The sequence below is a fragment of the Microcebus murinus genome, chromosome 5, assembly GCF_040939455.1.
Source record: "Microcebus murinus isolate Inina chromosome 5, M.murinus_Inina_mat1.0, whole genome shotgun sequence".
Taxonomy (NCBI): Eukaryota; Metazoa; Chordata; class Mammalia; order Primates; family Cheirogaleidae; genus Microcebus; species Microcebus murinus.
Window position 1 is genome coordinate 70936854 of NC_134108.1, and position 27478 is coordinate 70964331.

General features: G+C 35.8%; 1 protein-coding gene across 2 annotated transcripts in view; it reads left to right on the forward strand.

The window, feature by feature from the left end:
* ME1 (malic enzyme 1) overlaps positions 1-26724 on the forward strand; it is a 151501-nt gene extending 124777 nt beyond the window's left edge. For both annotated transcript variants that reach the window (XM_012769154.3, XM_076003151.1), the window contains exons 10-14: positions 8917-9022; positions 10768-10910; positions 13986-14159; positions 21259-21357; positions 25034-26724. In XM_012769154.3, the coding sequence (XP_012624608.1) occupies positions 8917-9022; positions 10768-10910; positions 13986-14159; positions 21259-21357; positions 25034-25204 (693 nt within the window). In that variant the 3' untranslated portion in view covers positions 25205-26724. The remainder of the gene's footprint in view (positions 1-8916; positions 9023-10767; positions 10911-13985; positions 14160-21258; positions 21358-25033) is intronic.
* Positions 26725-27478: the final 754 nt, after the last annotated feature.

Consider the following 27478-nt stretch of genomic DNA (forward strand, 5'->3'; position numbering starts at 1 on the left):
TTACTTACTTCATGTCTTTTACTTGCCAAAATAAAGAAGTGCACATATTCAGCTTGCCAAGATAAAGTTACATTTTAAATGGTTGCTATACATTTAATAGCTTTGCATTATTTAATATAAAAGATAGATATTAAGTTTCATGCTTTTAAACGGTCAGAATTCTTAAATTGACTTTTGTTGCGGAACTCATAAACCTTAGAATAACTAGTAAATTAGTATAATCCTGTTTCTAAATTTATTTTACATGATTCTTTTGTTTGTTTGTCTTTCATCCTTAATACTTTTACAACATCCCCTGAGAACCAATAATAATCATTTTATTAATTTTATTAACATATAATGTAATTATTTATAATATATAAAAATATCATAAAGTTTTAAATAAAAAGTTTTCTTGGTGAAACTCTACTTTTTGAAGATATAAAACCAAAAACTAAAATATAAGCTCTGAGGTCAGCTCTGAGTTATATCATCATCACACTAGATAATTATTATTCTAGCATGTTTTATGTTTTCATTTTCAATATCATAGCTACAGCATTTTTCATCATTTACCTCATATCCATATGAGCAGTGGAAGGAGTTGTATGCTATAGAATATAAATATTGTGAATAATTCATCAATATCAGTAAGGTTCATTGAATCAACTACTTGGTTACTGATAATACTCAAATATCTTAGTATTTTATAGTGGGAAACATTTCATATATTAATTTTTTCAATTAATATTAGTATATTTTAATATAAGCAAACCAATACTTACTTTTAAAAATCCTTCCAAAATAAAAATTAGAGTAAGAATAAAAACAGTAAAGAGAGGGTGAGAAAGGAGCATTACTGGCATATGTAGTGTTTGCATTTTGCAATGCTGACTTGGAACATTTTCAGGGAGGACAAGAAGCCACAAAACAAACCAATCCAGATTTAATCTATTCCTTAAATAAATACATTTTCGCTTTCACTAATAAACCAAATTAATGCTAAGACAGAACATTCGAAACAAAAAGTAGTATATTAACAGATACCATGAAGGGTAGGCTTCATCTAATCCAGAATAAGACCATAGACTGGTTTGAATTTTGTTTCGCTTTTGGTTTTATTTTGTTCTGTTTTCAATAATTTTACTTCACTATATTTTTTGATTTGTAGTTAAATGTTTAGCTCTTATAGAAAGAGATAGTGAATAAAGGTATATTGTATGGCATAAAGGTAGTTTTGAGAAGAATTATTTCTTTCCTTAGAGTTTATCTTTAGCTCCTGGCCTTGAAATGCCAGGCTGTATAGAAAAAATTTTCCTTTGCTCTGCTGTTTTATCAGAATTTCAGACAGTGGTGCTGCCACTGCCTTGATTGATGGTTAATACATTTCAAACACTGTGCTTAAAAAAAAAAAAAAGAAAATGAACTCCTAAGAGACTTTGTAGTGTGGTGAGAAATATCTGGTTTGATTATTTTCTCCCACTTTTCCATTTCATATAGAGTACGATCAATGCATATGTAGGTATTAAAAAGAATAGAGGCCAAAGATTATAAGCATAAGTCTTTTAGACAGAAAATGATGAACATTGATTTTTAACACACAAAATTAAATTTTGATGGAGTTTACCACCTACTTCTTTAAATCACAACCATTCTGTACCCCTTGTAACACTTTTATCACATAATTTGCCTTCTTTTAATCTGTCCTGAGATGATGAAACACAGCTCTGGACTCTTTAGCAAGCACACATACCTGCATTGCAGCTTGCTGAGAAGGCCCTGTCTACAGATCCAAAGAGGAGCCACACTCAACCTAAGAAACCACTATTGACATGAGAGCAAGAACAGGCCAACAAAATGGGGTAGGAAGTCCAAGTAGTCAGTGATTCAAGATAGGCACTTGTGGAAAAGTTCTTCTAGTGCCTGAGTGTAGGAAGGAATACATACTTATCAGTGGCAATCTATAACTAATTCACTTATACCTATCCTGGGTTATGGAATGATAACCCCAAATCTTGGCAATCTTGGTCACCTTTTCTCCTGCCCACTCCCAACTTAACATCTGTGCTTTTGAAAAAGGTAGTAATTCAACCCGGTTTTATCTTCTACTCTATGCAAAGAATCAGCACAAAATAAGAGGGTAGGGGTGACTGATATCGCAATCACAAATAATGATATAACAAAGAAATTCCCAGTTATCCATAGATTTTGAACAGAAGGAGAAAAATGAGCCATTAGTCTAGAAAATGGAAGTCCAAAGGTAAAGGCAGTTGCCTCAATTTTACCGGATTTTGAGAAGGTCATCACCTTCCAATAGTTTCTTTAATCTAATCCAGATCATGAAATCAACTTTGAAAATTGCAGAGAAAATATTTGAGAGACCTTTATTTTTTTGTCTTTTCATTCTTCTGTTTTTGTCATGTAAAGCCCTTCAGTAACGCTAGTATTACCATTTCATGATTCCTGGCCTTCTTTCAGTATTCTCTCAGCTTTTGTAAGTCACACCAGGAATCCAGCCTTTGGGAGTGAGCCTGTGGGTAATTTATGTTTTTTTCACTAGATGGAATATCTTCTGGCCAAGTTCTGGCTTCAGTGGCTAGGAGCTGCCAGTGGGTATACTATGATGAATAAAGTAAGATGTTTATGACTACACCTACATCTTTTCTTTTTATACAATATTTATGTCTTCTTTATGATTTGCTTCTCATTCTAGGCAATTTAGTAGGTTTAAATTACAGTAAATATTTTTTATGTCTCAGGTTGTCAGCCAAAAAAAGTATTAGGCATCTGTGACTGCCAATTTATATTATTTTGTAGCTTTCCTTCTTTAGACTCACCATTTCATACTTTTTTGAAACTTTATCACATACCTTTTAAAAATGCATCTGGTAGGGATATGATAGATTATTTAGTACAATGATTCTTAAGATGTACTAATCATTTCTAATCACCTGGGAAGCTTTTTTAAAAATACCAGAACCTCACCCTGGAATTGAATTAGCTTTGGAAGCTCTGGAATCTGTTTTTCCTCAGATGACTCTGGTGCTCAGTTAGCTTTGGAAAGCACAACTCTGGTTCATTCTCACCAGCACTGCCATCATCACTGATCCAAGCCATTTTATACATGGGGAAACCACGATTACCGGAAGTATCAAAGGACTAACCTAAAGTCATAGTGAGTGGAAGAGTCTGGGACTCTGCTCTCCTGAGTCTTAGTCCGATGTTTTATCTTCAGCACTTATAGGTGGCATTTTCTGTGTCTAATTGTGGACCTTTTAAAATTTTATGAATATCATGAAAAGTTTTCAGAAATAACATAAATTTATTTGCTGTTAGCTATTAGAATACATTCTGCTACTGGTTATTTATGTCCCTAGCCAACAAAATTTATCACAAACTATTGACACATTAAGTACAGTCAACCGTGATGAAGACAACCTGTAAAATGCATTTAAAAATTCTGAAATTTGCTGTTTTGGATAATCTGGGACACTGCACTGAAGAAAATATGTTGAATCATTGCATTAAGAAAATAGGGATTATATCTCTCTCACTTTCAGATTATTCAACATCTTTTAAATTCACTTTGCGTTATGGACTTGTAGGTTCACATTCAATAGAAGCAAACTCTTCTCTTATTTACGTGCTACTGGCCCATGTTGTACCAGTTTGAATTTGGTTATTTTATCTGCTAACAAAATCATCTCTAAGATTTTTACTCTTATGTAACTTTTATTGTCTCATGTGGGTGGCTACTTCTTGGTTTGATAGTCTAATGAAAAGGAATATACTTCTATTTTTATAGAGATCATATGCAAATTTATTGTAAACTATATACCAGAAGCAGTTTGGATGTGTTTTCATTGTTATGTTGTTTGTCAGTAGTTGAATGGCCAAGAACTGGTTGTTTTCCCAGACTGGCTGCTTTCAGCAAGCCTTTACTGGGATTGACTCATTCTTCTATTTCAAACTGTGGGCCATGCTGTGGGCCATGGATTATGTGGAATCTTCCTGTTTGTTGAGCCCAAGGATTTTTTTAAAATTAAAAAACAGTGCATATTTTCCTCATAAAGTCTTTTTTACTATTTCCTGTTACTATTCTGTTAATAATCCCCCAAATTTTATCAATGTTCTTTTCTCTCATGATTATTTTGGTAGGTTTTCTGTTTTGTATTTCAAAGTAAACCACAAGGTAATAATTAGTTATAATATTTTACTACCATTAAAAATAAAGCTTAATATTGGAATACATTAATAGAACATTGGAAACAAGATCCTTTCCCATATCTGATGTTAGTTGTTCCCCTGACGGAGTACAGGTTTTTTTGGTTCTGTGGTATATAAAGGATGACAAAAGCATCTGAGAGTTCAGAGTAGAGCCACCTTGTTAACTGTAGGAAAGAAAGATGGGCCCATAAGAACAGATTAGGAAAGGAGAAGATACTGTGATTAAATATCTGTCTTTGAATATACAAAAGATTATTTAAGGACAGTGGTACAAAGTTGAACAAAAAGAAGTTGAATTAAGTTACAGTAAGCAGGAATGTGGTTGGGAATAAAAAAGAATGATTAAATATAGAAAGATGTTAGAATTTACATTACTGCAAACCTTTAAAAATTGTGTAGATACTTTCTTAGTCTTAATAGTTTGATCACTGGTTTCCTGGAGCATAAGGGCTTGCTAAGGTAAAGTCTTTTCCTAAGTCTATCTATGCTATTTTCCAATATCTAAAATGAAGGGATTGGATTTTAGGTTAAACTGTTATACAAGGAGACCAACCCAAAGATATGGTAAGTTAAACAAGATAAAATGTGTTTCTTTGTTACCTAATAGTACAGGTGGATATACCAGGGCCTTAGGATGTGCTTCCCCCATCTGTCTCTGGGTACAGAGAAGCTTTTCAGTTATTACCATCTTCCAGCCAGCTGAGGGGTGGCGAGGACTTGGATAGTGTGCCTCATTCCTTTTTAGGGACACAACATATCACTTCCATTCTATCTCTTTGGCCAGAAGGCAGTCGCATGCTACTCCAAGCTGCAAGGAGGCTAAGAAATGCAGTCTCCACCTGGGTAGCCATGGGGCCAGCCAAAACTGGGAAATAGTATTACTAGAAAGGAGAGAATGAAAATAAATAAGTAGTTAAAAAACAGAGAATGGATATTGATGGGCAATTAGAATTCTCTGCTACAGCATGAAAAAGTGTTTCAATAAAAGTAATGTGACATATTAATATAATTTAGTGAATTGTATTTATAAAATATTTACATTTTGTCAGGTGGAAAGCCAAAAAGACTGATAGACAAAGCCTGCAATCCATTTAGTCTTCTCTATAGATATGCATTTTCTCAGCAACTCTCAAGGTTATTACATAATGTTTCATAATATTTCATTGAGATGACTATATCTAGAATAGGTGAATAATTATCCTGAGATCTTTTTTCTTTGTTAGAGAAACTAGCATACATTAGACAAATTCTTTTATCTGTAAAAACATCTCAAAAAGAAAAATCTCTAAACTTTTGAAGTAGGCTTCATGCTGAGCTTTCAGGAGCAGTTCTTGCAATATAGATCCTCATTAGCAAGGGACCTCTTGCCTCTGCTGTTGCTGCTGACTCAAGAATCAATGTTTCAGCCACAAACAAGAAAGCTGTCAGTTATAGTAGCTGCCACCACCATTACTTAGCACCCACCTGTTGGTGGTGTACTAGACATTAGAGACAGCCATATCTACCTGAGAAAAACCAAAGTATCACCACTGCAAGCTTTCAGAAGAACCACATGGCCTCCACTTCATGATGCCCATTTCTCCTCTAGTGTGCTGTGAAGGTGCATCAACTTTGTGAATGATATGCTTAATACAGAGACTCTAGTTAGTTGCAAGAGAGATGTGGGGAATATAGTTTAGCCTGTTAGCTCAAGAACAGGAAAGTCACACTAGAAGCAATTTGGAGTTCTGTGGTATTTGCCTAGATATTAGTCTAGTTTCTTGCCTTTATGTCTGCAATTACATATGTGCATTTCTGGGAAAGAGGAACAATCCAAAACTGTATCATATTTTGTTTAGAATGCTAGAAGCTGAAAGTTATTATTCCCAGGAAATATGCCTCCCCAAGGCACCTTATTTTGTACCTCTCCTGGAAGTCTCACTGTGTAAGAATCAAAATAGTCATGAACTTGAGCTTGTACTACTTCCAGAAATAGTTTGGAAATGGTTTAGATAGTTAAAACACTATAACTGTTAAATGTTTCCAAATTCTTATTCCTATCCATGACCAGAATTGCTGGGGTTTTTTTCTAATAATGCAAAATTATTCTTGCCAAGTAATGAAAGCAGTAATAAGGGCATTGGGGTGGCATATAGATTACAAAAGCATTCTTTTCATTAAATCATTTCAGGGAAAAGGAACCTCTTGCTCCCAAAGCAACAGATGGGAAAAACATTGGGTAAAATAAAAGAAAGAAAAAGAGGTAGAATATGTAATCAAAATTGAAATCACTCTTATATCAGTCAGCTATGTTACCAACAACCATTAAATTTCAGTGACATAAATTATTTATTTCCCACTCATCTTTGGATCAGATGGAACAACTCTGATGATATTGGCTGGGTGGCTTTCAGCTGCAGGTTAGGTCCACATCTGCTTCACAAGGCTCTCATCTTCCTTGGACCAGCTGGCCAGCCAGGTCATACACTTCTAAAATAAGCAGCAAAGGCATAAGAGGGCAGGCAAAAACACCAGTTTCTCTTAAGGCCTAGCTTGGAACTGGCACACTCTCATTTCAGCCCACATTTTGTTGAACAAAGCAACACACATGTTCAAGTCCAAAGACAAGGAAGAGGAAAGTATACTCTGCCTTTTGTGGAAAAAACTGCAAATTTACATGGCAAAGAACTTTGACAGGGAAGGAATGATAAAGAATTGGGGCCAATTCAATCTACCACTTCCTCTAAATCAAAGTCTGATGACTATCGAAATATTTGAGGAGAATTCTTTGACACTTCAAATACCTGTTTTCTTATTTGTAACTAATAAAATTGTCATCAGGCTTAGCCACTTTTTACATGCTGGGATGGTGCTAAATCTCTGATGAGATATGTAAATGGGATAAATTTCCCAGTGGTGAAGCTAAGAGAGGTGAGGATGAGAGCATCAGGTAGGAGCCACCCTCTCTCCCACTACACATCTTGTGAGAATTGTAAAGATTTCAGTATTGTCATACACTTTTAGTTATATTATTAAAGGGAAATTTTTAAAAATCTTGTCTAATAAACACAAAAAAGAAGTGTTTGAGAATATTCACTGTTTACTTACACAATCTAGGTTTACATCAACTGTTCTAATTCTAAGGAGGCAAATGACAACAGATAAGATTTATTGAACAATTTGATGCTTCTTCATGAAAGAAACTAAATTATATGATTCTTTTGACTAATTTTTTAAAATAAGCATGGTGAACAAGAATATGGAGTAAGATATTCAACTGGTGACTAGTGTTCTCTGTTGAAGTCATATGAAATAGTAAACTTCAATTTTGATTTTGCGCGAATTAAATAAGATTCTTTTCACAGTATCTCAGATGTAATATATTTTTATAGACAGGGAGAAAGGGTAAGATGATAACTTTTTACAACTCAAAAATGACTAATGGTGAATTCTCTTTTTAGAAAGACATTCAATCTAATGTCATTGCTCATAATGGAAAACAGTGGTACAAAAATAGCATTTTACAGCAGACTAGAAGAAAACATACCAAAGTTATAAGTGCTGGGATTATGACTTTTTTCTCTTTCTTCACAATAATTTTAATTACAACAACAACTAGCATTGAACTCTTGTTAATAAACCAGTCCTAAGTGCTTTACATGTATTACATTTCATTTAACGCACGAACAACCTGATGAGGTAGAAAATTCTGTTATCCTTATTTATAGATAAGCACAAAAAGGTTCATATGTTTCACATATAATTTTCTATAATTCAGTGTATTGCTTTAAAAAAACAGAAAATTATAACCTTTTGAAGCAAAAAAAAATATTATACCATCTTCAGGATTAACAATTTGCAAACAATTTGACATACTATCTGTAAAGCTTTTTCTCCAGTAGTTCTGTGCTGTATTGGAAAGACTGAGTGGCAGTACAATCCCTTGCCTTGAGCAAGTGCTTAATATTGCTGAACCTCAGTTTCCTCATATGGCTCATAAATGGCTCTACTGATACTTGTGCTGCTTCTCAAAATTGTTGAGGTGATCAAATGAAATATGTGAAAGTCATAAAGTATCATATAAAGTTAGTCGGTAATTTATTATATAGTCAAATCTTAAAAATTTATAGCTAGAATATTATAATTAAATGTTCACTAGATAACATATGACACTTTCATAACCAAAACATTAAAAACATATAAAACAAAAACCAAAACATACAAAGCTAATACTTACTCGTAAAATCTAACAAACAATGATATAATTATGGCTTACTCAGTGGCACAAAAATTAGCAGTGGTGCAGTTGAAGCCAACTCTAGATTCTGAAACACTGCTGTAGAACACAAATAATTTGTAGCAAACAATATTGGTATTTCAGTGATATTTTGCATTACCATTTGTTAATGCTGGTTTCTCACAAATGTCTGTAGAATTAGGATTTTTTTAGTATTAATTAATTAATTAAATGAAGGAAAGACTTTGTTTTACTTACTGTTATATCTCTATTGCCTAGAAAATTTGTCTGACACATAAATATTTGTTGAAAGAATGAATAAAATAATACTCTGGCAATTGGAAAAGAGATTTTAAGAATAGCTATAACACATAGTACATAAAAATATTAAGCATAAATACTGGTTATATATATTAAATATATACATGTATGAAACTTCTTTGATCCATACACATTTGGCAGATTTTTCATTTCTCCTTATTTGCTTTACTTAGGGACGTGCTTCCCTAACACAAGAGAAAGAGATATTTGCTCATAAACATGAAGAAATGAAGAACCTAGAAGCCATTGTTCAAGAAATAAAACCAACTGCCCTCATAGGTAAACTTTTTCTCCTCCCTCCCCTGTTTCCCTACCCCCTTTTTGACCTGATTGGTTTTCTTACTACTAACTTTTGAGGCATAATTTACCTTTTTTGAAACTCTAACCCTTAGAATTCACAAATAAAACTACACCTTCACTCAAGCAATAATACCCTTTAGAGACCTAGATTTGTAAGTTCAGTCCTGACTTCTTTCTCTTACTGATCCAAGCTCGAGTGCCTGGCCCCCTCTGCTAACTCTGTCAGCCAGCTAATACCTGGCATATTCAGCACTTTTCCAGGCTTGGTTACCCCAGATAGACAGTGGTTCTCAAATGGGAGAGATTTGCTCCCCAGGGAACATATGGAAATGACTGGAGACATTTTTAGTTGTCTTCACTGAGAGGGAAAGGTTGGGGAGGATAGAGAGACTATTGACATCTAGCAGGTAGAGGCCAGGGATGCTGCTAAATATCCTATAATGCACAGGACAGCTCCTGCAACAAGGAATCCAGCACAGAATGTCAGTGGTGTTAAGGTGAGAAACACTGAACTAGCTTAGACCCTCCTAGAAGACAGGGATCACATCTCACATACCTTTATATTCCTTATAACACACCATCACAGTACTTACACATTGCATGTGCACATAGGGTATGTAATATGGTCAAATTTAAAGCAGTTTAAAAGAAAACTCAAAGGAATTTATGAAACTATCCTTTACTCTGTGCATATATAATGTCTGTCTTTACTATGTATCATACTCCATTCCTGGAAGCTCTTGTGAAACAAATGACAATATTGATCATAATGATGATAACCATAATGAAAGTAACTACTAACTCCATGTTAGAGACTTTACTAAACTTTTAGTATCATTTTTACAAAGTATGTCCTATCATTAATCTTGCCATTTTTCATTTCCTTTATGCCAATTGCTTTATTCTTCTGTTAAAATTCTTGCAATGAGTGATACTTCAATTTTGCAATTGAATCAGATGATTGTTTTAAGTGTTAGCACTGGTTTTTAAAACCAATGGGTTTGGTGGGTATGGTGGCACATGCCTGTAATCCCAGCATTTTGGGAGGCTGAGGCATGAGGATCACTTGAGACCAGGAGTTTGAGACCAGCCTGGGCAAGATAGCAAGACCCCATCTCTAAAAAAAGTTAAAAATAATGACCTACGCATGGTAGCCTACCCCTGTATTCCCAGCTACTCAGGGGCTGAAGCAGGAAGATTGCTTGAGCCCAGAAGTTTGAGGCTGCAGTGAGGTATAATTGTGCCACTACACTCCACCCTGGATGACAAAGCAAGACCCTTTCTCTCTTAAAAAAAAAAACCAAAGAAAAAGAAAAAATTCATAATTATATAATTGCTTTATAGCCTAACAAACTGAAATATACTAATAGAATTGCTTATAGAAAGAGTATATATATATATATATAGGACACATTTTAATTGCCTGTTACAAACGCCTATAACCAGAATTCCAAGTGCTTGGCTACTAACTCTCAGTATTATGAATCAGATGTTATCTTTAAATTTTTTTTACAGATGCTTATAGATTTGTAACCCTAAAAATTATTGGCATTAACAAACTTATTTCTATTTGTCACTATATTTTAATTACAAATATTCTATACAGTATTTTTGAGGTTCTATTAGAAAATTATCTGACATATGTCATAATTTTGGAGGATATGCTTCTTAGATGAATTAACCAATGGTACACCCTAATCACCAGTTTCTCATTTCTTCATTAGGTGTTGCTGCTATTGGTGGTGCATTCTCAGAACAAATCCTCAAAGATATGGCTGCCCTCAACAAACGGCCTATTATTTTTGCTTTGAGTAATCCAACTAGCAAAGCAGAATGTTCTGCAGAGCAGTGCTATAAAATAACTAAGGTAAAGCAAAAGCATAACTAATGTTTTAATAATCAAATTTTGATTTATTATAGGGAAGCCTAGGATTTCTAAGTTTCTTATCACTTAACCTTAAAAATTATACCACCAAGACTGTAAGAAAAGTGTACAAGTCAGAGAGACAAGAACTATTTCCTTTTTTAGATTGTTGTATAAATCTTCTTCTTCAATGAAATAAAATAAACTTTGTAATATTTTAGTGATCATTTTCCTTAGGTGATTTGAAAGTATCTAAGATTTGAACATAAAAGTTAAATAGAAAGGAAAAAGCTTGGTTCTAGATGCTTATTGAAATGGCTTTTAACAAGCTATTCCCAAACAGTGAAGCATACAGTATAAAACCACAGCCTTATTTTTGCTTTGCTAAATCCTGGGTTTGGATTTTGATGCCATGGGTGGAGCATTTGGGCAGCTATCTTGACATCCAGCCAAGTTGGGATAGGAGTCCTCAGTGCTTCAATACTTACTGTTTTAAAAACCATGATTTATTTTATACTATTCATGTACTAATATATATTTGACTGATATGTTAGCAAGAGCGTTATTTTCCTTGCAAAGACTTGGAAATATCATTACAACAAAATAGAGGTTGAGTCACGTCTATCTAAAGCTTTTATTTTCAAAATAAATCCAAAATGAACTAGGGAAGGTAAACCCTATACAAAGTTATATCACTCTCCACAATTTAAACTTGATGGCTCTACTTAATAGTAGTATATCCTTAATGCTCATTATTAGAATGAATGCTTTTTTGGCTGGGAGCCACTCCATTGTTTCTCTCTCTTATTTGGGGATGCCTTCAATATCCTCACTAATATTTTGAATTTTTATCTCATCTCTAGATTGAGGGATGTGCCTCACATTATTCAGTAGTCCTTGAATCCTTAAAGGGAAAACAAAAAGCCCTTTGAGCAAAAATTTGACATGATACCTTACACATAGTAGGCACATAATAAACAACTGTTTAATTATTTTGTCTTAGTATATCTCAATAAGCCTTAAGAGTTTAAAGACTCATCTGCAGCAAACATAAAAAGAATTAGCCAAACTTATGAAGTTGTTTCAGAATTTGCATGTGTCTGATATAAATGGCCTCAACTTTTTCTTATGATCTTGCCTAATGTCCTTTGTTGTTATACATAAAATATTGAAAGTCATTTTGAAGATGAAAATTTAAACACTGGTTTAGCCAAATGCTTACAGCACAAGGAAAGGTCTACCTGTTGCTAGATGTGAATTGCTGCCGCTGCATGCATAGGTGAAAGATAGTTTAAAAAGGCTAAACTACAATGTACAGAAAGATTATTAAACCTTGAAAATACAATCTACAAATGGGAAGATTTCCTTCTCCATGTTAACAATTCATGTATATGAGAATGTTTAGTTAGCTATAGTACTATCATTTATTTAATGCCATTCCTCCTTAAAATATGGTAATGATAGAAATATAGGAAGGGGGCGAGATATATAATGTTGCAGGCTTCTTTCTCAAAAATAATTTTCAAAAACCTATATATGAAATAATAATTTAGTTACATTAGAAAATTGTTTGTAATGAAATGTTTTATCTGTTGAACAGAGCTTATGGTGTCAGACTTGTCTGGAAACAAAACCTAATTCTGTGTAAAACAGGTGTCTTATAAACACCTATATGAGAATTTGCTTTCTCTCATCTATTTTCATCTTTTTATATCCTGAAGGTTGAATTTTATGTTATACAACTTTCAAAAGAACCAAAAGGTGTATTAATGACATTTGTTAAAAATGAATATTATTAAGTTAATATTATGAATATCATGATCTAGACTGCAGTATGAAATATGAGGTAATGAGATAGGAGGTATAAAAGTTACAACCCATTCTGTCATCATTTAAACTATGCTCTGGGGATTTGATGTTTTAGACTTTTCAAATAGATTTCTTGAATTATGATGCTTTATTTGTTGAGTGTTTCCTACTTCTACCTGGGAGCCTGAATACTCTCAACTGTATCTCCACTCTCACCCTCACAGATCAGAAAAATGCTCTACTTTTGATTAGCAGTGTGGAATGTAGCACCCAAAGGGCCCTGAGTTAATGCCTTCTTGAAGCATGTGATATTGATACATGAGATTTCTCAAAACAATTATGACAAAATATTAGTAACAGGAAAAGTGAAGACAATATTGGTAGCTTAATCTTCCTCCTATTTGCTAATTCCACTTGTGCTAATGAGTTTCATATGTGATTTTTCTATATAATTCTTTACAACATTTCTATATATAAAATTTGTTCTAGGCCGGGCGCGGTGGCTCACGCCTGTAATCCTAGCACTCTGGGAGGCCGAGGCGGGCGGATTGCTCAAGGTCAGGAGTTCGAAACCAGCCTGAGCAAGAGCGAGACCCCGTCTCTACTATAAATAGAAAGAAATTAATTGGCCAACTAATATATATATAGAAAAAACTAGCCGGGCATGGTGGCGCATGCCTGTAGTCCCAGCTACTCGGGAGGCTGAGGCAGTAGGATCACTTGAACCCAGGAGTTTGAGGTTGCTGTGAGCTAGGCTGATGCCACGGCACTCATTCTAGCCTGGGCAAAGTGAGACACTGTCTCAAAAAAAAAAAAAAAAAAAAAAAAAAAATTTGTTCTAGTTTTTTTACTTTGTATTACAAATGTTTTGATCCCTAAACCCTGACCTAAAGTGTCATTATTTCCAATGCTTTAATATTAACTTGTCGTTTTTATCTTCAGAAGTCTATAATTGGAAGCCTACTTAGAAATGGTTGATGAGCCTGTGGGTTGGACCAATGCAGAGCATAGAGTGACGGTCTTAGGGTGTGCTGTACTTTGTACACTTCTCCTGGGAGTAAAAGAGTAAGATGAAGAACAGTAATAAGCACCCATTCCAGCACTTATTGCCCAGCGTCACAGAAGTTTGCCTAGACTTACTAGGAAGTTAATAAAAAGTTAGGCTTCTAAGTATTCACTGTTTAGCCTATGGGGTAGTTCTGTTATGATATATTTGTTTTAAAATAGTTTGCTTCTTTTTAAAATTAGTTGTATGTGTCTGTGTTGTAGGGATGTGGAATATTTGCCAGTGGCAGTCCTTTTGATCCAGTCACTCTTCCAGATGGACGGACCCTATATCCTGGCCAAGGCAATAATTCCTACGTGTTCCCTGGAGTTGCTCTTGGTGTCGTGGCCTGTGGACTGAGGCACATCACAGATGAGATTTTTCTCACCACTGCTGAGGTATTGTAAAATCCTCTGAGTTTGCCAAGGCTATAAAATACCAAGTGTGCTCAGCCTATGTTGTCTAATGTTTTATTTATCTAGCATCTCAGCTCACTGTCTAGACAAAGTGAAGTTTGAAGAAGAGAATATCTTTCCCAGTGGAGAAGAAGGTGTGGGCAGAACATTTATATTGAGTCATTAGTAAAAGGTTCTGTGTTTTGATTTCTTAAAAGGGACCCTTTTTATCTTTATACTTTGGATCAAGTGTTATAGCAATGAGATAATTAAAAATATTGTTTCCAAGTGATGATTAAGTGGTGAATATTTTCTCATTTAGAACCTTCCTAAATAATGGCATTTTGAGGGTTGAAAAGTAAAGTTTGATATGGTAGAGTAGAAGTATTTATCATTCAACATTCAGTATAGAAAGCAGAAATCACTCTAGTATTAAAGCAGAAATTAAAATAGGGAATTAAGGGTGTTTATAAAATCCTTAAAAGGACAGGAGAAGTGGGCTCTGGTCTGTGTCTTCAGGAAAGATTTTCAGAACAGCACAGAGTAGGCCCACTAGGGAATCTCATACTGTCATGAACTGTGAAAGATCTGAGATTTTACCCTACTTAATTTCCCCCCCCCAATTTATTTATTTTATTTTATTATTTTTTAAATTCCAGAATATCATAGGGGTACAAACATTTTGGTTACATGTAATGCCATTGCCTTGCCCAAACCAGAGCTACAAGCGTGCCCATCCCTCACAGTGTGCTCTGCGCCCATTAGTTGTGAGTTTACCCATCCCCACCCCACCTCCCACCCACCCACCACCCACCAAGAATGTTACTTCTTACCCTACTTTCAAGCTAACAAGTTAGCCACAATTTCATAGATATTGGCAGAAAACATGAAACTCTTAGGTCAGAGACAAAGGACTTTATTACTCGTGGCACAAGAAGATACTATGAGCTTCACGTTCCTATCAGTTCTCCTTCCCCTCTTCCCTAGCCTCAGCAGGATGACACGGTGATTGGGCATCTGTTTGTAAAATCATGAGCTTTTGATAATCACAGTGTCCATCTGGTTTATCTCATGTTTTCAGATTTGAACAAGATGCAATGTGTGAATGAAAAATTTGCATGAATTTCTTCTCTTAAAATTAAACCATGTACAACATTACAGCTGAACTGAACCAAATAGAACTTGACTAATATTCAAATATTTTTATTCTGCAAACATGCTATTTTTATCATTATGAGGAAGAATCTTAAGAGCATAAACAAAGATTTTTATATTATTGATGTGGTCTAAAGGAGCATAATCCCAGGGGTTGGCGCCTGTCCTCATTCTGTGAGAACAGATGCCCAGAAGCTACAGTATTCTGCTTCTGTCCTTTTCACTGTGTTAACAACATGATAACTGACATCTCAGGTTTTCTTTAACTCAAAAAATGTTGTGAAATGTAAGTGGGTGTCTGATTACTAAGAGAGCATTTTAAAGTTGTTTTTGCATTAAGGAAAACGTTTTTCAGAATAGGCATATCAGAACATATATATACTCACAGTAGCTAGTGGGTTTTTTCTTTTTCTAAGTAACTCTAGCACCCTCTAGTGACAAATTTCATTAAAATATTTTCCATTTACTATGCAAGAAAAGTAATAATCACTAGCAAAAAATTCTGGAGAAAAAAATGAAATGTGGTCGTGTCAGCAGTGTTATTCTTATCATAACTAGTGATCTCTCTTGCTACATATTTTTGCCTTTCTACTGTTTTTCTCTTAGGCTTCAACACAACATTCCTGTTTTTATACCATCTCAGTTATGTCCCATTTATTGTTTTCTTTGTGCCCTTTTCATCTCCCTTTGAACTAAGAGCTTTTATTCCAACATTAATTTCTCCCCCTGCCTTTTTTCTTCTCTTTTTCTTATGCTTTCAAAGATCTCGTCCATTCGTTTGTTTCTACTATCTTCATTCTAATAGTGGCCAAACCTGTGTATCTCTATTCTCATCTTTTACTAAATCTCCAGTTACCTGCTGGACAATTCCTCAGAAATGCCCTGCTGCGTCTTTAAACACAACATGCTTAAAAGCATACTTAATCATCTTTTCTCACTCTGCACATTCACATTTCTGTTAGTGACCACCCCTTTCGAAACAGGCACCACAACTTAGAAGCCTGACATTCTTTTCATTCTCCCTCATTCCACAGCCTTCAAACACACTGTATATGTGTGTTTCATATGTGCCCTTGTATAACTACTTTATCTCTTATCCTGCCTGGAAAGCCCAGAGAATTGTTCTCCACCTACGTAAGCCTGTCCTTCAGTCCCGTCCCGTACTGCTGAAGTCCCACTTCATCCTTGGCTCTTTGTGACAAGTCTGGCTAGCTCATCTTGATCTTTCTCCTTAGTCATGCTGTCTTTATTAAAGACCTGGACATTTAGTTTTATTTCTAGTTGTATTTTGCTCTTGAAAGCTTTATATTTTAAAAGATTAAGTGTTTCTTCTGTAATTAAATTGTGTATAATCTTCTTTAAAGATAGAGAGTCTTCCATATACTTCTTTCAGAACTCCAGTAGTACCTAGCACCGTGCTAAGCACATTAGTAAATACATGTGGAGTTGAATTAAATAGAACTAGTCGTACATCTTTGCAAGAAGAATAACTATAACACCACACATATTCATTGCCAGAGGGCCCAACAAAGAAGGTCCTTCTTGTTTAGATAATATTTTATAGTTAACAAAAGGAACATGTTGGAGAACTAGGTGAATTTTTTTGTCCAGCAACCCCAAATTTAACCATTAGGATTATTGTCAAAAGTACTGGTTAGATCTCTTATGGAACTAGAAATCTGGATTTAGCACCAATCCCAAAGAATACTTCTGGATGGTTTTATATCAGGGAGAGATCTTTGACTTTCCTGGCACTATGGACAGTCTTCTGGACCTCTGATGAGAGCGCATAACGCTTCCTGGGTCAGCCTTCCTGGCCCCACGTGGTCTGTGGTGCAGCCTGACAGCAGACTGCTCACACCCTATTCACACCTGAGAGACAAACTCTAGCCGCCTGTCCTCACCCCACTCCTCTTGAATCACCTGCTGGTGTCCTCTGATCTATCCTGCTCCACCACTTTCTGCTATCTGCCCAGAGGACACTTGAGATAATCACCTTGGACAACAGCATCCGGAGGAAGCTTTGATTCACTTAAGTCACTGGATAACTGAATATCTAGCTGCCATAACATTGTCAGAATGAAAGGGAGGGAGATTATTTAAAATCAGCCACAATGTCATTAGAGACACCCAAAGCATGTCAAAGGCAGCAGATAGTTTTTGAATGTGATTCAGTAGACGAGAGTGAGACTAGGACTATTGTATACTCTTTCCTTTTCCACCCCCAGAATCAATTCCTTGTATGTTAGTGGGGCTCCCCATGGCCACCTGTTTGCTGCTTGACTCTGCTCCACAATTTCTTGGCTCCCTTTTTGTGTGACAGGCACACGTGGAGAGCAAGGATTCAGAATGATTCTTCTTTACTCAGCCATCTTCTGACTGTCCCCAGTCTTTTTAAAATGATATTTGTGGCCTGGAGTGGTGGCTCATGCCTGTAATCCTAGCACTTTGGGAGGTCGAGATGGAAGGATCACTGGATCCCAGCAGTTTGAGGAGTTGAGGGCAACATAGCAAGAACCCTGTCTCTACAAAAAATAAAAAAAATTAACTGGGTGTGGTACTGTGCACCTCTATTCTCAGCTACTTGGGAGACTGAGGAGGGAGGATCACTTGAGCCCAGGAGTTGGAGGCTACAGGAAGCTATGATCGCACCACTGCACTCCAGTCTGGATGGCAGAGCAAGACCCTATCTCTAAAAAAATTATGTTTAAATAAACAAAAAAAAATGACATTTGTGTAGAATTCTAGAGAAGAAACAATGATATTGAATACTATGTGCCAGTGGAGAAAAAGTTGAAAAAATTTGAAATTGATTGGTTATAGAACTTGCCTCCAAATCAAATAGCTAATAAACTAATACATTGTAGAAGTAGATCTCACCCCAAAAGCTATTTTGCCTCTGCTTTGCTATGCTGGCTGCCTATTTGTTTTTTTAATGAAATAGCTAAGATTCATCAAACATTTATTTGACAGAAACACTGTGGTAAATTCTTTGCTGGCATTTATTTATTTTAGTCCTATGAATTAGGAATTATTATTAGTTCTACATTACTTATATGGGAAGACTAAGGCTTATAAAAGTTAATTAATGTGCCCAAATTCAAACAGATAGTAACAGATAGGATTCAAACACAGGTCCAGCTCATACCAGAGCCTGAGCCTTCAACCAGCATGCTGCTACATTTTTCAATATTGTGCTACTCATTTTTTCTCTGTCCAATTAAATAACAATACCAGATACCCATAAAAGATTTTGCTTTAACATCTAAGAAATTCCAACTGATTTAAACCTGCCACAAATCTTTTGCGGAAGAATAAGTAACAAGATTTTTTAAAAAGTAGTCTCAATTCAATGGAGAATGAACATAAAATGGTTTTATTTTTGCTCCAATCATTGTTTTAAATAATTCTTCATCAGATTTCCCCTTTCTTTCTCTTAATGGCATTTCAGTAAAATCCCATAACTCTCAGTTCAACTCCTTCTTTTAACAAGTGTTAAGTATCTCCTAATATGCTAGGCATTATTCTGAGTGCTAGGGTTATGTCAATGAACAATAATTAAACATCTGCTTGATTTAAAATTTTATATCTCATTCAAATAGCATGTCCTGCAGTGTGAGAGGCTTGCAGTAGCAGGTAGGGGAGACCCATCTTCTCTTTTACTCTTCTGACACTAGTATTTTGAAGAATTTGGGGAAAAGTGTGTGGTGAGACTCTGAAAAGCTTCCTGCCCCATTGAGGCCTACTTCTTCAAATGTGTTGGAGATAGGAAGGGTATGGAAAAGGGCAAATATCCCTTTTATTAACTCTCCACTATTTTAGGTCATCAAGCCTCTATGGCAGGATCCAAATCTGCCTTTCTTATGAGACACATAAGTGAGAGTTCAGAGGACCCTGATGTGGGAGGTCTGGCTTTAGCTTTGCCTCCTTATCCTTCTTCACGTGTCCTGGGCTGCAGGGGCCTGCTCTGCAGTGGCCTCTTGACCTTGGAAACTCATGTGTCCATACCAGATCCACTAATGGGAATGCAGACTGCTCATAACCATTCCTTCTGTCTGAATCTCCCTTTTGCATTCTCTTCTCCTCTATTTAAGTATGCATATCTGTAATAAGTACATTACATATGTATATAAACAACAGAATGCCAATCTCTCCCTCTTAAAGACACCTTAAGCTTCAAGAAGGGGTGACATGCAACAAGAAGAGGGGAAGAAAAAGCCACTGTATTACCCACTAGGCCAAGTTATGTCTCTAGCTACTTTCCCTCTCTCTCCCCATCTCAGCCTTCTGGGAAGGGGTGGCTGTGATTGTGGGGGTGGCAGGGTGATTCCAACATCTCTTAGGCTCTAAGAGAGATGGGAAACCCTACTTGTTTGGTGGCTTCCTGATAATGTGGAACATGTAATGTTTCTTTGTCCTAAAGTTTCTTTGGGGCTCTGGTCACCAATTCTGGGCAAAGGGAAAGTTTTATTCAACATCCTGTTACAAAGGCAAGAAATTGATGAGTTATATGATGAGTTTGTTGTCAAATTGTGATCAATACTCTGCAATTATATGTCATATTTTATACAATATGTAAGGTAATAATCAAACAACAGTTACACTAATAATTTTGCCTCCTTCTCTCTCCCCCTACTCTTCCTCTGCCTTAATCTCCTTGTTCAGAAATCCTCAGTCACCCATGGCATTTAACCCAAACTCCTTCTCTGGTGTTGATGACACTCCAATCCTTATTTCTCTACCCAGACCCTCTGCTCCCGACCCCAGGTCTGAACACTTCGGCTCGCTGAGTCCAGCTCAGACATTTCTGCATTTGCTCTGACTTTGTCTTCTGTCTGGAATGCCCACCACTTTCCTGTTTGTCCAACTCCTCATTTTCCTTTAATTCCAAACTCAAACCTCTCTACACTCTGAAGACTTCCATAACTGCTTTTCCTCTTGTATTTCTTAATACTCATATTTCACCTTTAGTCTAGACTGTCTTCTTTTTCAGTGTTCTCTTTTTCTTCCTGTACCCTGTTATCTCACTAAATTATAAATCTCTCAAGTACAGGAACACTATTTTAACCTCTCTGTAGTGTTATGCTTGTTCAGAGTCAAGCGTTATTTTGGTGATGGCAATAACACAATATCTTGGAAATCATTTCATGATTAAAAAACCTGAAAAATATTAAGAGATACTGAAAAATAAATGTTTTGATTATTCAAAATGTTGGAATCACACCCTCTCTACATCCACATTTCTCTTAAACAAAGGCCCAGCTCTAAGCTGATTCAGATCCACCCCACCTGGAAAGGTAACCAGAGTCTTAGAGCTGGAGGGAACTTTAAGGTTGCTGAGTTGCTGTCTGCCTCAGGGTTTGAAAAACAATTTAACACTATTTGACTTAGTACTAGGGAATGGTTTGGTGACAGCAGATGCTGAGACTTGTTAGGTGATTCAGATAATCCAGGGTCTGTGTAAAATTAAAATCCTACTTATAATGTGACTCTGAATTGGCTTTCTCAGCCTCCTGCACAGGCCAGCTGGGGTAATGCGTGGTCAGCCTGGGATAACTGCCCTTCTGTGCTCCCAGGGTCCTTTTCCATTACTTCTGTCACCCTCCTCTTCCTTTATTACTTTCTTTTCTCCTGTTCCCCTAATGCATCAGTTGGAAAGTGTCTAGCATTTCACAGTACAGTAGAAAAAGAAGTGGACTAAGAGGACACCTAGATTCTCTTCCCACATTTTTCACGCATTGTGTGATGATCCCAACAACCACCACGTCTCTCTAGGCTCAGTTTTTTCCTTGATAGACAGGGAGATGAAATTGGATGATCACATTAATGGGATTTGTGTCTACACATCACCATTATATGTGACCATTCACATAGTTATCTGGAATAAGCACCACATTGTATGGTGTGAAGTATAAACATTTTTCTTTCTTTCTTTTTTTTTTTTCAGGTTATAGCTCATCAAGTGTCAGATAAACACTTGGAAGAAGGCCGGCTTTATCCTCCTTTGAATACCATTAGAGATGTTTCGCTGAAAATTGCAGAAAAGGTACAACCACTCTTATTAAAGCTTCATTATTTTTCCCTCCTTCTCTTGCTAAATATGCATTTTTAAATATTAAAATCTACTTCCTGGCATGTATATTTGTATATGTATATCAACTTGCTAAGTCAGAAGTCAGGGAAATGAGGCACAGTGACCCAATAGAGCTCAGGAGCTACATTTGGTCCTTACAGAGGAATGGAAGAATTGGGCTGAATCATTCATTTCCCAATAATTCTTTTTAAATAATTCATTAGGGCTTCCCCTCAGCCAGATTTCTCCTGTTTTTGCCTTTTCAGGCTATTCTTTTCCATATTGTACTGTGATACCTGCCAAAATATTGTAGATACGGTAGTGACATTTAGACCTTGAACCACCTTCCTTATCTGTGTCTCTGTGATATATGGCATCTTAAATGACTAAGATCATAATTGACACCACTGGGCAGAAGGCAACACAATGAGAGCAAAGAACTCAAAAGCTGTTGGGTGGCTTGTGAGGAGTTAGTCAAGAAGAACCTAAAGGCAGGGAAATTTTCTGTAACTAAACTGAGAGAGAAATCAACTTTTGTGCAGTACAATTGTATTAGTTTGCTTGGGCTGGCATAACTAAAAGCCACAGACTGGGTGGCTTAAACAACAGAAATTTATTTTCTAACAGTTCTGGAGGCTAGAAGCCCAAGATCAAGATGTCAGCAGGTTGGGGTTGCTGAGGCCTGAGTCCTCTGTCCCTGGCTGGCAGATGGCTGCCTTCTTGCTGTGTCTGCATGTGGTCTTTCTGTGTGTGTCCACATCCTTGCGTGGTCCACATTTCCCCTTCTCATAAGGACACCAGTCAAATTAGCTTAGGGCCTACCTTAATGGCCTCAATTTAACTTAATTATCTTTTTAAAGGCCCTGTCTCCATATACAGTCACATTCCGAGGTACTACTAGAAATTAAGGTTTCAACATATGAATTTGAGGGTAACACAATTCAGCCCATAAAAGTGGTTATCTCTTAAACTGGGGTTCCTCTATCTCAGCACATTGGGCATTTTGGCTAGGTAACTATCTTGAGGGCTGTCCTGGGCATTGTGCAATGTTTAGTTAGCAGCATTCCTGGCCTCTGCCACTAGATGTCAGTGGCGTCTTTGCAGTTGTGACAACCAAAAATGTTCCCAGACTTTGCCAAGTGTCTCCCTGGGGCCACATTGCTCCTGGTTAAAACCACTAGCTTAAGCTATTAGCAAGTTTACCTAAACAACATTATTTAAGATTCATATCTCATGATTTGATTGAATGTACATTCTTCAAAAAACAAGTAATCCTTCAAAAACTTAATAATCTTGTTATCTATTTATGAAAGCATGCTCATATTTTCTCCGGATATGTATCTACTAGCTTGTAACTAGTTTGAGCTATTAATATACTGAACAGCATAATATCATTTTAAGTTCATTCTGAAGATTTAAATGAAAAGGAGGTAGCATATGTTTAGAGGAAAAAGTAAGAGAGCAGGAGACATCAGAGGGAGTGTAGAAAGATTGAAATATTACATCTAGAATAATGGAAGAATATTGAGTACAGAGATAGAAGTTGGGAAATTAAAACAAAGAACCAACTTCAGGGAGGAAAATGATGTAAATAGACTGAAAATTTGAGGTATCAATGGCACATCAAATGTATAAATATGAGAAGTAGATGGAAATGACTGAAACTTAAAGAGAGGCTGGGCATAAAGATCTGGGAGTCATTTGCAGATCTGGGGTAGCAGGCGAATATCTAGGAGTGGTTGGGGTTGCCAACACAGCGGGTATAGCAAGGAAAGAAAACTGAGGATAGAATATAGTTTATTGTTCTGTCTGGTAGAGAAAGAAAAAAGAAGCCAGTTATGAAGAGAAGTGGTCAGGATTTTAAGAAGAGACTCAGAGGTGAGCAGCATGTCAGAGATTAGAGAAGAGACAATTTCAGGCTGGGAGTTGTGATTAACAAAACCAAATCCTGGAGAGTAAGACAGATAAAGACTTTTATTTGGTACTTAGAAAGTTATCAGATTACAAAAGCATTTTCAAGAGGTACAAGAGGTTAAGAAGTCAGGGAAAATTAGGAAAGCAATAAAATATAAGCCACTCTTCCAGGGAGTTTTGCATTGACACGGTAAGAATAAAGATTTCAAAGATCATTACTGTAATATGCCTGGGAGCAGAAAGAGGAGATAAATTTCTACATAATCTTTCTCAGTAGTGAAACAGTGTGCTTTATTACCAAGTTAATATTGCCAGTGCAAACAGGCACAATAGATCTTTTTGGGGTGATGGAAATGTTCTAAAACTGAATGTGGTAATGGTCATACAACTCAATAAATTTACAAAAATAATGTAATTGTATACTTAAAATCGTTGAATTTTGTGTGAATTATACCTCAATAAAGCTGTTTAAAAAGTAATAATACTACATTAAAGGCACTTAGGAAAAGAGACAAAAGGAAAAAAACATATTCTACTTTTCTAATATAAGCATTATTATTATTATTTTTGTGTTGAGTTTTTTGTCTGCTTTATTTTCTAACATTATTATATTATAATTATAGTGTATACATACTTTTGTTTCTTGCTTTTTCGACATTTCTTCATAATATACAGTATTTGCACAGTATTTATAACCATAAATGTTCATAAATGCATAATTTTACATTGAGAAGAGATACTTAATCATTCTAATATTCTTCAAAATCAGATTTACCCAAATAAGTCAGTCATACAAATAGCTCCTCAGTGATTGTTTTATAGAACTGGCATAAAAGAGAAATAGCACATATGGAGTGATTTGCCTTTGATAAGAAGAATCCATTTTTTTTCAAAGAAACTAGGGGAAGAGTGGATGTACGAGGATCTGGAGGAGACAGTTTGAGTTGGTGAGAAGGAAAATTAAGATTGTTTTCTGTGAGCAGCTGGAATTTTCTCAGTAGAGTAATGAGAATCAAATGGAGACTTTAAGATGAAGACAGGGAAGGTTTGGAATTGCCTTTTGGGAACTATGAGAGGAAGTTTAAGGACAAAAGTTTAATGTGCAGGTTAGGAAAAGCAGGACATCACAGAAAACTCACGCATGGTTCTGGGACGGACAGCCATGGAGGGAGAAGTCCCCGGCTGAAGGCTCCCCAGACAAGGGACCCTAACTGCGCCAGTGGCACAGACGTAGAGGGGAGGGCTTCTGTGACGCTGGCAAGGAGCACCCGCCCTGCCTGCCTACTCCACCTGGTTAGGGATGCAGGGTCCAGAGACCATGGGATAAAAGAAGAGATTTGTGTAGGAGGCTGTGGTCAGAATAGGGATTCTTGAAAATTCCAGGTTCAAGCTTGGCGGGACTATTCTTAGTTGAAGTTAATTACCAGTCAGGTCATGTCAACGCTGTCTCCTCTGAGAAATCCTGGTGTGATCATGCATGAATAAATCTCCACTAGCTGCACTTTTCCTTAATTGCTGGTATCACTTTCCCCTCTCTCTTTTTTTATATGGTTTATAATTACATTTTCATTTTATGTCTTTATTGGTTTTATGTGCTTTTGTTATAATAGTTATTTTTTGTCTGGAAATAAACAAGACGTAAATTATAATTTTTTGAAATGAATAAAACTTCTGACATGAGTTCACTGTCACCTCTGTTTATTACAATAATATTCTTTTTTTTTTTTATATCTAGATTGTCAAAGATGCATACCGAGAAAAGACGGCCACGGTTTACCCTGAACCACAAAACAAAGAAGCGTTTGTCCGCTCTCAGATGTACAGTGCTAATTATGACCAGATTCTACCTGATTGTTATTCTTGGCCCAAAAAAGCCCAGAATATACAGACCAAAGTTGACCAGTAGGATAATAGCCAACATTTCTAACTCCATTAATGAGATCTTCAAATCTTTCATAATTTTTAAAGGTTGGAATCTTTTATAATGGTTCATAATATGCTTAGATTAAGATAATTTTACTTTAACAATCTAAAAATTTATGGAAGGATATTGATACAAATTAGGATAAACATAACACTAGACAATTTTGCTTCATTTGCCTTCTGGTTATTTATGGTTTCTATTTTAGTTATTCTGCCCAAGTTCTATTTAAAAGCTATTGTACCCACTACTGAGAAACTCATCATTTTTATAAAGGAAACTAATGGGAAGACAAAATTAGTAATAAATTGATATTATCACATTAAAACCCATAATTTTGTCGACCATTTTGTTAAAATCTACTTTTTAAAATAAAGATACAAATGAATTTAGGCATCGACGAACTTTTGCTAAATAGAAACAACATTACTTTGGTGCCTAGAGAAAGATAACTTCTCAGGTACTTTTATTCTAATCCTAGATTATATTTGTGCAACTGAATGCTAACATTTCTAAGAAAGATCACTGCTGTTTACAATGCCTTGTGCAGCCTTAGATTTTAATATTCTTTTGTCATTGTTACATCTTTCGGAATAAAGCTCTCATCACCTTGGTCCTTAGAGATCCCTTCTAAAAGCGCCTTTATTTCCCCTTAACCAAATGTCCTATCCTTCAGGTACCATACTGTTGCCACAGGGCTTTTTGTGGACTGTGGCCCCTGTCTAGAGGTTGGTACCTTCATGTCAGCATAGCCTGGGCAGTGAGAAGGGCTGATAGGAGAGTGTGTAGTTAAGGTTCTTGAGAAAGGGCTGCTTGAGGAGTCCTGCCTCTTAAGACAAGGATCTCAGGAGTTAGGGGCAAGACCATGGTTCCCAGACAAGCTAGGTTCCTACTTGAGTCACCTGCCTTAATGGCCCATTGATTAGCTTAGGTAACTGAGAGCTCACTGTGTTACAACAGCCTTACTTTCTTCTGAGTTTGGAGAAAGTTTTGTAACCATGTGCCCAATATTAGAAATTATCTTTACATCATATATTAAAATATTTTAATTACCAAGACCATTCTATGAAAAGAGTAGTTACACCCCCAGATTGTATTGATTTACTTTAGAAATTAATGATTGAACTAATGGAAACAATTTTAAATTCTTAAGCTCAGGTGCAATAACATTGGCTATTTATTTGTAGAATTAGAGAATTTTCTGTTTTTGAAGCAAATGCTTTAAAGAGTATAAGATGTCCAAGATAACTATACTATAAAATGATTTTATTGAAAGTTGAAGGTTACACAGATTGTTTTAGGTATGAGTAGAAGGGGTTTGGGTATTTCTGAAGGTAACATTTAGTCAAGAGTTTCCTCAATATAGTTATTTGGAAAAGCTTCAGAATGACTATTTCTTGTCTGTTGCCATGTTGTCTTACAGCTATAACTAAATGTATTTACCTATGCAAAAGATTTATTAAAGCATAGAAAAAGTGAATGAATAAAATTATGAAATAATTGTCTTTCTTCATCTATGGATTCATTGTAATGCTGGGTCTTAGGGGTCATATAACAAAGTATTATGAATTTGCAAACTATTCTCATAACTTCTAATTTCATCATGAACTTCATTCAACACAAATGTATTCATATACACTGGACACTGTGGTATGAGAGCTACTTTCCTTGTCCTTAGGGAAAGATTATGAAATAAGCATTAGATAGTTACTTACCAGGTGCCAAGTATTATACATGTATTATTTTAATTTAATGCAAACCTCACAATTTCCTTAGAAGTTGGTATTTTAAGGAACTTGCCAAATCCACCGAGCTCGTAAATGAAGGAGATAGGCTTTAAATCCATGTTTATCTTTCTCTATGGTCTGTTCCTCTTTCACTAGGCCACAGCACAGAATAGCACTGTCCTGTGTGTGATTTTAAATTTTCTAATAGCTTCATAAAAAAATGACAGGTGGGATTCATGTTAATAATATATTTTATTTAAACCAATATAGCCAAAACATTACCATTTCAACATGTAATCAATATAAAATTCTGAATGAGATATTGTACATTATTTTGTTTATACTAAGTCTTCAAAATCCAGTACATATTTTATACTTACATTTCAATTCAGTTCAGACTGCCCACAAGTGCTCCACAGCCACACCAGGCTAGTGACCTCCATATTGGGCAGTGCAAGTCTAGAAGACCCAGTTATATGCCAATAGCTGTAATACTGCATTTCTGTGAAAGAAGTGAAGTCTAAGTCTATGA